This window comes from Hypanus sabinus, chromosome 12 (genome assembly GCF_030144855.1).
Source record: "Hypanus sabinus isolate sHypSab1 chromosome 12, sHypSab1.hap1, whole genome shotgun sequence".
NCBI lineage: Eukaryota > Metazoa > Chordata > Chondrichthyes > Myliobatiformes > Dasyatidae > Hypanus > Hypanus sabinus.
The window spans coordinates 84,865,691-84,878,660 of NC_082717.1; the positions used below are offsets into that span (position 1 = coordinate 84,865,691).

The 12,970-nt window shown below is 42.1% G+C and overlaps 1 protein-coding gene across 2 annotated transcripts in view; it reads left to right on the forward strand.

The window, feature by feature from the left end:
* Positions 1–12,970, forward strand: part of rmnd1 (required for meiotic nuclear division 1 homolog) — a 126,079-nt gene that overhangs the window by 77,854 nt on the left and 35,255 nt on the right. For both annotated transcript variants that reach the window (XM_059986338.1, XM_059986339.1), the window contains exon 4: positions 11,800–11,875. In XM_059986338.1, coding sequence (XP_059842321.1) covers positions 11,800–11,875 — 76 coding nt within the window. The remainder of the gene's footprint in view (positions 1–11,799; positions 11,876–12,970) is intronic.

Here is a 12,970-nt window from a genome sequence, read left to right on the forward strand (position 1 = left end):
AAATGTGATTACCCTTTGGCCCACTTATCAGCCTCAGCGCATTAACACCGTTATTGTTCAACCGTTAAGCATGTCTTCCCGTTACCCGTATCGCTTCTTTAATCAGCAAGCTATTGTTTCATCCTCATTTTGCAAATTGGTTTATACGTTGCCCTGCAAGTTGCTTTGCATGCTCTTTCTGTGTCAGCACATTCTAAATGGACTCCTTAAGTACCGTCTTTAATTTAATCATTTCTCTCAGAGATGGCAGAAATGGTCGGGAATGAAACTGAAATGATTTCACTATTTCCAACATTTTAGGAACTACAAAGAATTTGACAATCACTGTAAATTCAAAGTAAATTTATTATCAAAGTATACAATCCTGAAATTTGTCTTCCCCACAATCATGAAACAAAGAAGACCATGGAAACAACCCACTCAAAGAAAAACATCAAACATCAAAACCACACAAATGGCAACAGAATAAAATGAGTGGAAAAAAAAACAAAATATAAATCATCAAATCAAAAGGCATTTTCAGTACTGTTCACCTCAATATTCATTATCTGCAGGCTGCACAAATTCAAAAATAGCCCAAAAGTAGAAGATCACAGGGTCACCAGATGCTGCAGAGGTTTACACAGGTGAAGTTTTATTCTTCCTTTCCAAGCTTGCATAAAAGGCATTGAGCTCATCTGGGAGAGAAGCATCACAGCCATTCATGTGGTTAGGTTTTGCTTTATAAGATTTAATGGCCTGCAAATCCTGCCAGAGCTGGCATGTATTCAATTCCATTGCTTATCTCAATTGGAACTGTTTTATCGCCCTTAAAATAGCCTTCATTAAGTTGTGCCTGGACTTCATGTATAGTTCTAGATCACCAGTCTTTAATGCCACAGATCTAGTCCTCAGCAGACTACAGATTTCCTGGATCATCGTGGCTTTTCATTTTCACAAAAGAGAAAAGCGGATCCCTGAGAGCATCAAAAAAAGAGGTTGAAAGATATCTCAGAACCACCCACACTGATGAGCTAAAAGATGAACCAATACTTGTCCCAGCTGACATTCCACCAATCTCACCCCCACAACATCGATTTAACATCAGCCCTCCCAAGCTGAGTGAGGTAAAAAAGGCAGTGGAGAAGACAAGATCAGCATCAGCACCAGGCCCTAACAGTGTGTTTACAAGAACACCCTGGATGTTCTGAGATTCCTCTGGAGAAACATGAGGGTTGCGTGGGAAAAGCAAGTTATCCCCAAAGCCTGGAGAAGAGCGGGGGGAAGTTCTGATCCCAAAAGAAAAGAATTTGTCCACCATTGAACAGTTTCGCCAAGTAAACCTTCTGAACATAGAAGGCAAGATCTTTTTCAGCGTGTTGGTGCAAAGACTTACAAAATATCTGAAACAAAACCGTTTCATTGACACATCAATCCAAAAGTCTGGCATAGCAGGCTTCTCGGGATGCCTTGAACATACCAGCATCATGTGGCATTAAATCCAGACAGCTAAGAAAGAAAGAAAGAAAGGATCTGCATGTCTTGTTCCTCGACTTGGCCAATGCCGATGGATCAGTTCCTCATTCCCTGCTGTGGACCGCTTTTGAATTCTTTCAGGTGCCTGCAATAATAACAAATCTGGTAAAACACTACTTCCAGGATCTGCAAGTTTGTCTCACAACATCAGACTTCACCACAGCTTGGCAACCACTGGAAGTAGGCATCATGGCGGGGTGCACCATCTCCCCATTGGCCTTCACTATGGCAATGGAGCTCATTATCAGAGCCTCAGAATGGGTTGCGGGAGGAAAATGGCTACAGTTTGGTCAAAGGTTACCACCGATACAAGCCTATATGGACGATATAACAATACTGATGACAACTGTCCCCTGCACCAAGAGACTTCTGCAAAAGCTTCATCAAAACATCACATGGGCGAGGATGAAGATCAAGCCCAGCAAGTGCAGAGGCATCTCCATTATCAAAGGTCAATTCAGGGATCAAAGATTTCATATTGATAGAACACCTGTCCCAACTGTGTCAGAAATGCCAGTGAAGAGCTTGGGTCGATGGTATGATGCTAAGCTCAAGGACTCCGAGCAGTTTAAACTACTCAAAAAAGATACCATCACGTACATAACTCGCAACAACAAGACCTGGCTGCCAGGAAAACTCAAGCTGTGGTGCTTCCAGTTGGGCATATTCCCAAGACCCATGTGGCCTTTAACAATGTATGAAATCCCTATCAACAAGGTGGAAAGGCTCAAAAGAGTGATCAGCACACCTGTAAAAGAGTGATCAGCGCACATGTGAAACAGTGGCTTGTACTTCCACGATGCTTAAGTCCTGTTGGACTGTACGGGAACGGCAAATTGGAATTACCAATTACAGGTCTTGTGGAAGAATACAAATGCACCAAAGCAAGGTTGGTCATTACCCTCACTGAATCTGAAGATACTTTTACTCGAACAGCGGCCCCCCATGTGGCAACAGGGAGGAAGTGGACCCCAACTGAAGCCATTCACTTCACTTCAGGGATTTGGTTGGCCAAGTCCAACATGGGAGAGCCGGTCTCGGGCTCATCCCAAAGGCTCCTCAATGGCACAAGGCAACATCAGTGCAGAAGAGACGGCTGGTGGTGGAGGAGGTGAGGAGACAGGAGGAGGCAAAGCGACATGCCAGAGCCGTTTCAATGGCCAAGCAGGGCCAATGGACTAATTGGGAGAGCCTGGAAAAGAGGAAACTCAGTTGGCGTGACATCTGGGAAATGGAGGGATCTCGGCTAAGTTTTGTCATCAGAGCCACTTATGACCTCCTACCCACACCCCAGAACCTGAGCCAGTGGTGGGGAGAAGACCCCACTTGCTCTCTTTGTCAAGCACCTGGATCACTAAGGCACATTTTAACAGGGTGCACCATGAGCTTCAGCCAGGGGTGGTATATTTGGCAGCATAACCAAGTTCTCAGACAGCTGGCATCAATCTTGGAACAGAGGCAAACCACCGTAAATGCTCTCGCACAAACATCGGCAAGAAATATCCACATTACACGATTTGTACCAGCAGGCCAACCTCCAGAGCACTAAGTAACATCAAAGGATATAAGCATTCTGCATGTTGCTCGGGATTGGAAAATGAACTTGGACTTGGAGAAAAAGCTTGTGTTTCCCCCAGACATTGCGGCTACAACACTCCAGCTAGACATAGTCCTGTGGTCCACAACAGCCAGGCTGGCATATGTTGTGGAATTGACAGTACCATGGGAACATGGCGTTGAAGAAGCTTATGAGAGGAAAAAGACCAAGTACTCTGAACTGGCAACTGAAGCTGCTCAGAACGGCTGGAAGACCAAGATTTTCCCTGTAGAAGTGGGATGCAGGGGATTCGTTGCTACATCTACGACCAGTCTATTGAAGAAGGTGGGGGTGAGGGGTGTCTCCTTCCAACAAGCAATCAAGTCCTTGTCAAATGCAGCAGAGGAAAACAGCAACTGGATTTGGATTAAAAGGAAAGACAACAACTGGGCTGCAAGATGAAGGCAGGAGGGTACGGAACTGAAGGGGGTGTATCTGGGACACCAGGTAGCACCATTGAGCTCTCTGGAGATGTCGTGGGCTTATCAACAAAACATCAAAGAAGAAGGGTGCCCACCTGATGACCCCAATGAAGTAGCTACCCACCTCATCACCACTCCAAGCCTACTGCCAACATCCAGAGTGCCGACTTTATCATTGGGATTGAAACATCAAGTCCTAGTAGCTCTACTTCATTGGATCTGGCTCAAGCCTACAAGCAAAATTACTTCATTACTTTTCCACCAGGCTTGTGCCTCTTTCTTTAAACGTGAGTCACTTCCTTTGTTCTCCCTGAGACTGACCCATTCAAACCAGTTTAGCTACAGTAGGTCAGCCAAACACTGTGCTCAGACTTCTTCAGATCACAGACTGTTTCTTCCATTAGCCTGTCACTTCTAACTAATCAAATAAAACAGCTTCTTATTTGCAAATGATTTCTGGTTAGCAGATTACCAGTAGGGACTTCACTGTGTCCACTTCTGGTTGTTCTGATCAAACCATCCTTGAGCAAGATCCAGTTCACAAAATAGTGGCTACAAGAACAGTCTCACAAAATGGCAGCCCACTGCTCTTGACTGTTTCCAGTTAGATGTTTTGCAGATTTTACTACCTTTCTGTCCAGCACTCTCCTGTCTGATACATGTAGCTTAAGCGTGGCATGTTCATCCGTACCTGGCTAAATTGCTGCAGCACCTTTGCATTCTCTATTTCCGTAATCACCTTCAGATTCTCTCCCCGGCTGAACAGAAATTGTCTTATAGTCTGGACTCTCCACAGCACCTGCTAACACTGTTTGTGTGAACTTATGAGGGATGAGGCAGCAAATGAAAACTCAATTAATTCTCTAACTGGAGTATGAATAACTGAAGTTTGGGTATCTGTTCAGGGGTATGGTTGTTATGGAAGTGTCTTAATTTTGACACCCATTATATTTATTAACAAATCACTGGGGTGTGCGTAGGTGGAGCAGGAAGCCTGTATATGTCAGAAAGATACAGCTGCAAGAAATAGTTTGTGAATTCTTTGCAATTTGGTAGTTTTCTGCATTGTTTGTGGTCTGATCTCCATCTAAGTCACAATAATAGACAAACACAATCTGTCTAAACTAATAACACACAAACGATTTTACTACTTGTCAATACTGAGTACACCATTGGAACAATCACCTCTGGGGTAATGCCTTCTACAAAAGCAAATTGGAGTCCGATGTACCAATCAATGAGATTAGATTAGAGATAGGGCTTGTAGAGGTGCCCTGCACTATATAAAAAACACACACAAAATCAGGTTACTGACAGAGCCTGCTCTTCTGAAGAAAAATCTGCTTATGTGCACCATTTCTCGATCAAAACAATTTTCAGTGGACCTTAGAAGAAGAATTGTAGAGATACATGAAGCTAGAGTAGGCTACAAAAGCATTTCTAAAGACATAATTGTTCATCAGTCCACAGTCAGAGAAAATGTGTACAAATGGAGGAAACTCAGTACTGTTGCTACTCTCCATAGGAATGGGCAAACTGCAAAGATCATGCCAAGAACGTAACAGGCAATGTTGAAGGAGGTGAAAAAGAACCCAAAGGTACCAGCAAAAGACCTACAGAAATCTCTAGAACTTGCTAAAGTTTCTGTTTATGTGTCCACTATAAGAAAAACACTGAACAAAAATTGTTCATGGAAGGTCACCACAGAGAAAACCACTGCTCTCCATAAAAAACCATTGTGAAGCATGGTACAAAGAGCTTTGTGGTTTGGGGCTGCTTTGCTGCCTCAGGGCCTGGGCAGCTTGCAATCGTTGAGGGAACAGTGAATTCAAAATTGTACCAAGACATTTTACAGAAGATTGATGATGATCCAAAACACAAGAGTAAATCAACAACAGAATGATTTACAAAGAAGGAAATTTGTGTTTTAGAATGCCAAGTCAGAGTCCAGCCTTAACTCATTTGGAATACTGTGGCATAATCTGAAGAGGTTGTTCATGCAAGGTATCCCAGAAATATCGATGAACTGAAACTGTTTTTTTATGGAGGATTGATCTAAAATTCCTCCTCGCTGTTGTGCAAGTCTGATCAGCAGCTACAGGAAACATTTGGTGGAGGTTTTTGCTGCTAAAGGAGGTTCCACCAGTCATTAAGTACAAGGGTTCACATACTTTTTTACAGCCTGGACTGTGAATGATTAAACAATGTGTTCAATAAAGACAGGAAGAGTACAATTGTTTGTGTGTTATTAGTTTAGGCAATGTTTCTCTATTATTGTGACTTAGATGAAGATCAGACCACATTTTATGAGTAAGTAATGCAGAATAGCAGGTAATTGCAAAGGGTTCACAAAATTTTTCTTGCAGCTATATATGCTCATGTGAATATTGATCTGTGAACTCCTGGCTTCTACTTTTCTGCAAGAGTTTGGAAGTGAATGACTGGGGAAAAATGCATCATTTGCATAAAATTGGGTGAATATTAGTAGAGGATGGAGATATGGGGAGCCAGTGAAAGGTAAGGCAGAATTCAGCTGAAATCCAAGTTTGCATGAAGAGTGAGGGGATTGGCATTACTGACAATACTGATACATATTGTCCATCCCCAGTTGCCCCTGAACTAAAGAGACATTGAGTTGAGCATACTGGTAGGTCTGACTCCCTGTTTGGATAGACTGGGTAAAGATAGCCAATTTCTTTTGCTGAAGGGTGAATTTGACAAATGAGAGGAAAGAGGGTGCATAAAGCGCCATAGTGTAACTGTATCAGCAAGATTCTCAATACTGCATCCTGGACCTGGGTAAAACTCTTCTGCTGTGCATAACCTTTACATAACGACACAGGAAATTAAAGGAGTAGGACACTTGGTCTGAAAGATTCATGACTTGATGGGCTGAGATAAGATGAATGATAGGTTAGAGGAGCAAGAGGCTATCTTATTGCAACATACAAAATTCTGATGGTGCTTGATATGATAAATTTGGATCTGAAAATTTCTTCACCCACTGGGATGTGAAACTTTGAAATTCCCTGTCAAAGTGAATTATACATTTAGTGGCCACTTTATTAGGTAGTGCAAATATCTCATCAGCTGACTATGTGGCAGCAATGGAGTGTGTAAAAGCATGCAGACATGGTCAAGAGGTTCAGAATGGGGAAGAAATGTGACCTAAGTGCCTTTGACCGTGAAATGATGGTTGGTGCCAGGCAGAGTGGTTTGAGTATCTCAGAAAATGCTGATCTTCTGGAACTTTCACACACACAGTCTCTAGAGTTTACAGAGAATCGCGCGAAAAGCACAGAAACATCCATTGAGCAGCAGTTCTCTGAGTGAAATGGCTTGGTAATGAGAGAAATCATAAACCAGACTAGTTTGAGCAGTCAAGAAAGTGACTTTAACTCAAGTAACCACACATTACAACAGTAGTTTGCAGTAGAACATCTTAGAATGCACAACACGTCGAACCTTGAAGTGGATGGGCTACAGCAGCGGGAGATCACAAATATACCCTCCTTGACCACTTTAATTAGCTACAGGAGGCACATTAAAAAGTGCCCATTGAGAGTAGAGACTCAGTTGCTCAAAAATTTTATTTAAGGTGGGGGTGGGAAAAGGGAAGGAGAAATGAAAAAGGTTAAAAAAGAGAGAGAACTTGGGTGGACCACAAGGAGTGAGACAGGAACATAGTGTGTATTTTACCTGAAACAGGAAAATTCCGTTTTTATGCCACTGGTTTGAAGGCTACCCAAATGGAATACAAGCTGTTGTTCTTCTAGTTTGTTTTTGCCCTCAAGACAGACGTACTGGATGGAAATGGGAGAGGTGTTGAAGTACAATGCAACCAGAAGCTCAAGGTGGATGTTGGAGACAGAATGCAGGTGTACTGCAAAACACTTGCCTAGTTTACACTTTGTCTCACTGATGGAAAGGAAACCACATCAAGAGCACCAAATGCAATTGACAGGAGGAGATGCACGTGAATCTCTGCCTCACCTGCAAGGGCTGTGTAAGCACCTGGATGGTTGTAAGGGATAAGGTGTAGAGACAAGTGTTGTACTTTTTATGGTTGCAGGGGAGAGTGTCCAGGTACAAAGGAAATGGGTGGGGGAAGATGAGTGGACTAGGGAGTGATGAAGAGAGTGGTTCCTGAACAAAACTGTAAGGTAAGGAGAGAAGTTGCAATTGATGTGGAGATCTAATTGAAGCTGGTAGAAATGGCGAAGAATAATCTGATGGGTGTAGAGACTAGTCAAGTGAAAGGTGAGGACCAAGAAGTTTATTAGCACGAAATTCTGTAGATGCTGGAAATCCAGAGTAACACATAATAATGCTGGAGGAACTCAGCAAGTCAGGCAGCATCTATGGAAAGGAATAAAAAATCAACGTTTTGGACTGAGACCCTTCATCAAGACTGGAAGGGATGGAGGAAGAATAAAAAGGGAGAGGGGAAGAAGTTCAAGCTAGAAGGTGATAGGTGAATCCAGGTGAGGGGGAAGGTTGGTGGGTGAAAGGGCAATGAAGTTAGAAGCTGGGTGGTGATAGAGGCAAAAGGTAAAGGGCTGAAGAAGAAGGAATCTGATAGGAGAAGAGAGTGGACCTTGGGGGAAGGGAAGGAGGAGGACAACCAATGGGAGTTGATAGTTGAGGAGAAGAGATGAGTCAGAATGGGGAATGGCAAGAGAGGGCAAGAGGAGGATGAGAAATTACTGGAAGTTAGAGAATTCAATGTTTATGTTGTCGGGACATTGTGACTATTCTGTCTGGGAAGGGCTAGGTGAGAAGCAAAGTGCAGGAAATGCAGGAGCTGTGAGTGAGAAAGTGCCAGCATTTCTTTTGGAAAAAAAAACTATGATTCCTGGAAAAGGAAGTCATTTAAGAATTCCTGGAACAGAAATCCTCATCTTGAGAACGGATGTGGTGGGAAGGGAGAGACAGGCAAAATGATAGTGTCCTTGTGGGAGATGGGATGGTAAAATAGTGCAGTTAATCGAGCTGTGGGAATCCAACAATTTGTGAAGGTATGAAACTCTCTCAGAAATTCTTTAATTTTTATTACCCACTAAGAATATTGTACACCTTTATCTACTTTGCACTTATGAAATAAGGTAAAGGAAAGTATATGTCGAAGAGCTTTTAGGAAAATTATTTTATTTAACGATTATTGTTTCAGATGAGTTGCAGTTGATATATGGGTTATGAGGTCCAAAATCTAAATAAAAGCTAACCTGCTTGGAATAGTCAGCAGTATTTGTGGGGAGTAAAATACAAATTGATAAAGATAATGCTGTCATATTGAGCACAAGTACTTTTTGACTACGGAAACCAACGATTATTTATATCTTCTGTATTATTCAACTGCTATTCAATCCTCTGTTTGGAAAAATGAGTAAAGTTCCTATGTTGTCACATGTTTAATTCAACATAAACATAGAACATAGAAATCTACAGGACATTACAGGCCCTTGGCCCACAATGTTGTGCCAACTACTCTAGAAACTGCCTAGAATTTCATTACTTCACAGCCCTCTATTTTTCTAAGCTCCATGCACCCAAGAGTTTCTTAAAAGACCCTATTATATCCACCTCTACCACTGTCATTAGCAGTACATTCCACACACCCACCATTCTCTTGTGTGAAAAACTTACCCCTGACATCCCCCCACCCCCACCTACTTCAGAGCACCTTAAAACTATGCCTCCTCATGTTAGCTCTTTCAGCCCTGGGAAAAAGCCTCTGGCCATTCACACGATCAATTCCTCTCATCATCTTATACACCTCTGTCAGGTCACCTTCCAACCTCTGTCACACCAAGGAGAAAAGGCCAAGTTCACTCAACTTATTCTCATAAGGCATGCTCCCCAATCCAGGCAACATCCTTGTAAATCTCCTCTGCACTCTCTCTTTAGTATCCACATCCTTCCTGTAGTGAGAACTGAACCAGTACTGCAAGTGGGGTCTAACTAAGGTCTTACATAGCTGTAACATTACCTCACAGCTCTTGAACTCAATCCCACGGTTGATGAAGGCCTTCTTATGCCTTCTTAACAACATTGTCAACCTGCACGGCAGCTTTGAGTGTCCTATGGACACGGACTCAAAGATCTCTCTGATCCTACCCACTGCAAAGAATCTTACCAATGATATTATATTTTGTCTTCAAATTTGACCTACCAAAATGAACCACTTCACACTTGTCTGGGTTAAACTCCATCTGCCATTTCTCAGCCCAGTTCTGCATCCTATTGATGTCCCGCTATAACCTCTGACAACCCTCCAGACGATTCACAAAGACTGTTTTCTGTTTAAACTTCTTTTTATAGGTAGGTAGATAAATAATACTTTATTGATCCCAAAGGAGCTTTATCCTCCAGCAGTGAGGGCTGTATGGTAATGAAGGCACTTGAGAAATCAAAAGACATGATCCTCAGTGCTGCCTTGCTTATCCAAGTGGGAGCAGGCTCTGTTCAGCAGGTAAACAACAGCATTATCAACTTCAATGTGCTCCTGGTAGGCAAACTGCAGGGGATCGAGGGCTGATATGTCCAGGGGGTCGGAAGTGAGCCGGGACCATCCTCTCTAGGGCCTTAATGTGTGAGGTCAGGGCCACTGGACGTAGTCGTGCAAGACTTCCGTTTGGCCCTTCTTGGATATGGGACCACACATGATGTTTTCCAGGCTGAGACGTAGATTGAAAACATGGTGTGGGACTCCACACAACTGCTCGGCACACTCCTTCAGGACCTTGGGATTCCCACCATAAGGTCTCAGTCTGAGTTTCTCCAAAGCTCTTCTCACCTGCTTAGTAGTGAAGGTGAGTCCGTAATGACTGGGTAGTTGGTGGAAGGTGGGGTGAAAATCGAAACGATAGCAGTTGGTTTGTGGAGGTTGGATGGTAGTTGCAAGGCAGGGAGGGGATGTAGACAGTGGTAGCCTGTGTTGTTCATCTACATGTTCCAGTGGAGAAGGGAGGAGGGAAGAGGGGAGATGTTGTTGAAGGAGTATTAGGCGCCTCCACACCAGGACTGGTGTGCTTAGGGGGTGTGAACAGGAGGGTAATTGTCAAACATATTGAAGAATTGATTTAATTCATTAGCCCATTCGCAGCTGCATTCCAAGGCTCTACAGCTAGGCTGATTAAAGCCAGTGATGTTCTTCATGCCACTCCACACCTTCCGTGTGCTACTCTGCCTGAACTTGTTCTCCAGCTTTCTCCTGCACATGTTTCAATTCCTCCCTGTCTCCTGATATAAAGGCTCTCTTTTTGTGGTTGAGAAGAGCCTTTAGATCATTGGTGACCCATGGTTTATTGTTGGGAAAGCAGCAAACAGTCCTTGATGCTATTACAGTATCCACATAGAAGTTGATGTAGCCAAAGGTGCAGTCAGTAAGTCCATTAATGTCCTCCCCATATGATTCACAAAGCACATTCCAGTCAGTAATCTCAAAGCCTTCAAGGCCATAATGGCCTCTGGAGACAATGTCTTTGCTATCTCAGTGGTAGCTAGTTATTGCTGCTATACAAGGGCATGAGGTGAACCAAGTTGTGATCTGATCTTCCAAGAGGGAAGAGAGTTGTGAAGCTATATGCATCTTTAGTATTTGCATGCAAGAGATCCGATGTTTTATTTTCTCTTGTTTGACACTTGTCAAACTGATCGAAGGTAGGGAGGATCGTCAAGAGAGAAACATGGTCGAAGTCTCCCACTACAGCAATGAACACATTGGGGTGGTGAGTCTGGAGTCTTGTGATGGTATTGTGCATGACATCACAAGCAGCATCGGGACTGCATCAGGAAGGCAGAATGCAGACAAGCAATATGACGTGGCTGAACTCACACATTAGATAAAAAGATGCAAACTCACAGCAAGTAGTTTGATGTCAGCACTGCAGATTCATTCTTCCACAGAAATGTGACCGCGATAACACCATCTATTGTTCACAAACACAGCAAGCCCACCTCCCTTCCTCTTACCACACTAGAGATTAACTCTGTCTGCTCTTATTGAAAACCCATTCACAGTTGTGTTGGAATCCAAGATTTGCTTGTGTAATCATCACTCGGTGAAACACATAACACTGCATTCCCAATGTTTGTTCTGTGTTCTCGTGAGTATTTACCAGTGATCTTACATTCCCCATTATGATAGACAGGAGATATGGTTCATATCTCCATCCCTTGTTGCACCATTTTTATGGTCATTTATCATTACTATAATATAAAATTCTTTGCATATTGAATTTTTTTCTCAATGTTTGTTCTCAGATGCCTCAAATGTCCTGGTAATTGGAACTGAAATGCTAGCCAAGCCAAATGATTATGGATTAATTTTCCTTTTCAGGTAAGTTTGCTTGAAATTTCTAGACTGGCTAGTTTATTTGAAGATGCTGTAATAGTTGAGTACATTCTAATAGTCAGGGTACATTTGCTATCTCTTATAGTTCCCAGAATTAGCAGTGCAACTATAAACACAAAAGATTCTCCAGGTGCTGGAAATCCAGACTGATGTGTACAAAGTGGTGGAGGAACTCAGCACATCAGGCAGTATATAGAGGAATAAAGAGATGATGTTTTAGGTTAAGATTCTTCATCAGGACGTGCTGACTCAGAAACAGCCTCTCCATAGATGCTGCCTAACTTACTGATTTCCTCCAGCATTTTGTGTATGTTAACTGTGCAACCAATCAGATTTCTACTAAGTTGATAGCCATTCAACAGATGCCATTCTCCAAATGCAATCATCTCTATTATTCTGTCATTTACAACTGTTCAATAAGTGAAAGTTGAATGAATAATAAATTATAAAGGGTGCATTTGGATAGATTTTAGTTGAACATTAAATGACAAGAATATGGATATTGATTTATTATTATCACATGTACCAAGATACAGTGAAAAGCTTTTGAATGACGAAAATACTTCCAGTATTTGGCTTAAATTATATAAATATTGACAGTCGTTCTTAATTTCAAATGTATTTATGCATCAAAGGCAGACAGTTTTACAATTCCTGAAGAACAAGATCTGTTCTTTATCTAACAAGAGGTAGAATGTTAAACCTAGGTCATCGATTACGTTTATAGTATTTATAATGCAGCAACTGGGCATTCAGACCTGCATATCCATGTGAGTACACGTGCCTGTACCCTTTATTTAATCTCATCATCATATCCTGGTATTTCTTCTCCAGTGTATGTTTCTCAAACTTTGCTGTAAATGCATCTGTTTATCTTATGCAATTTCTTATGCATAATCACTCTAACTACTTCCAAAGAGTGAAAAAACTCCAGAATTTCCTGTTTAATTTAATAGCTATTATCTTTGATATTTGATCCCAAATTGTAGTCTTGTGCACATGTAGAAACTTCTTTGAATTAATACTATCAAAATATTTTATGTTTAAAAACTATTACACTGTACTTGATCCTTATTCTGT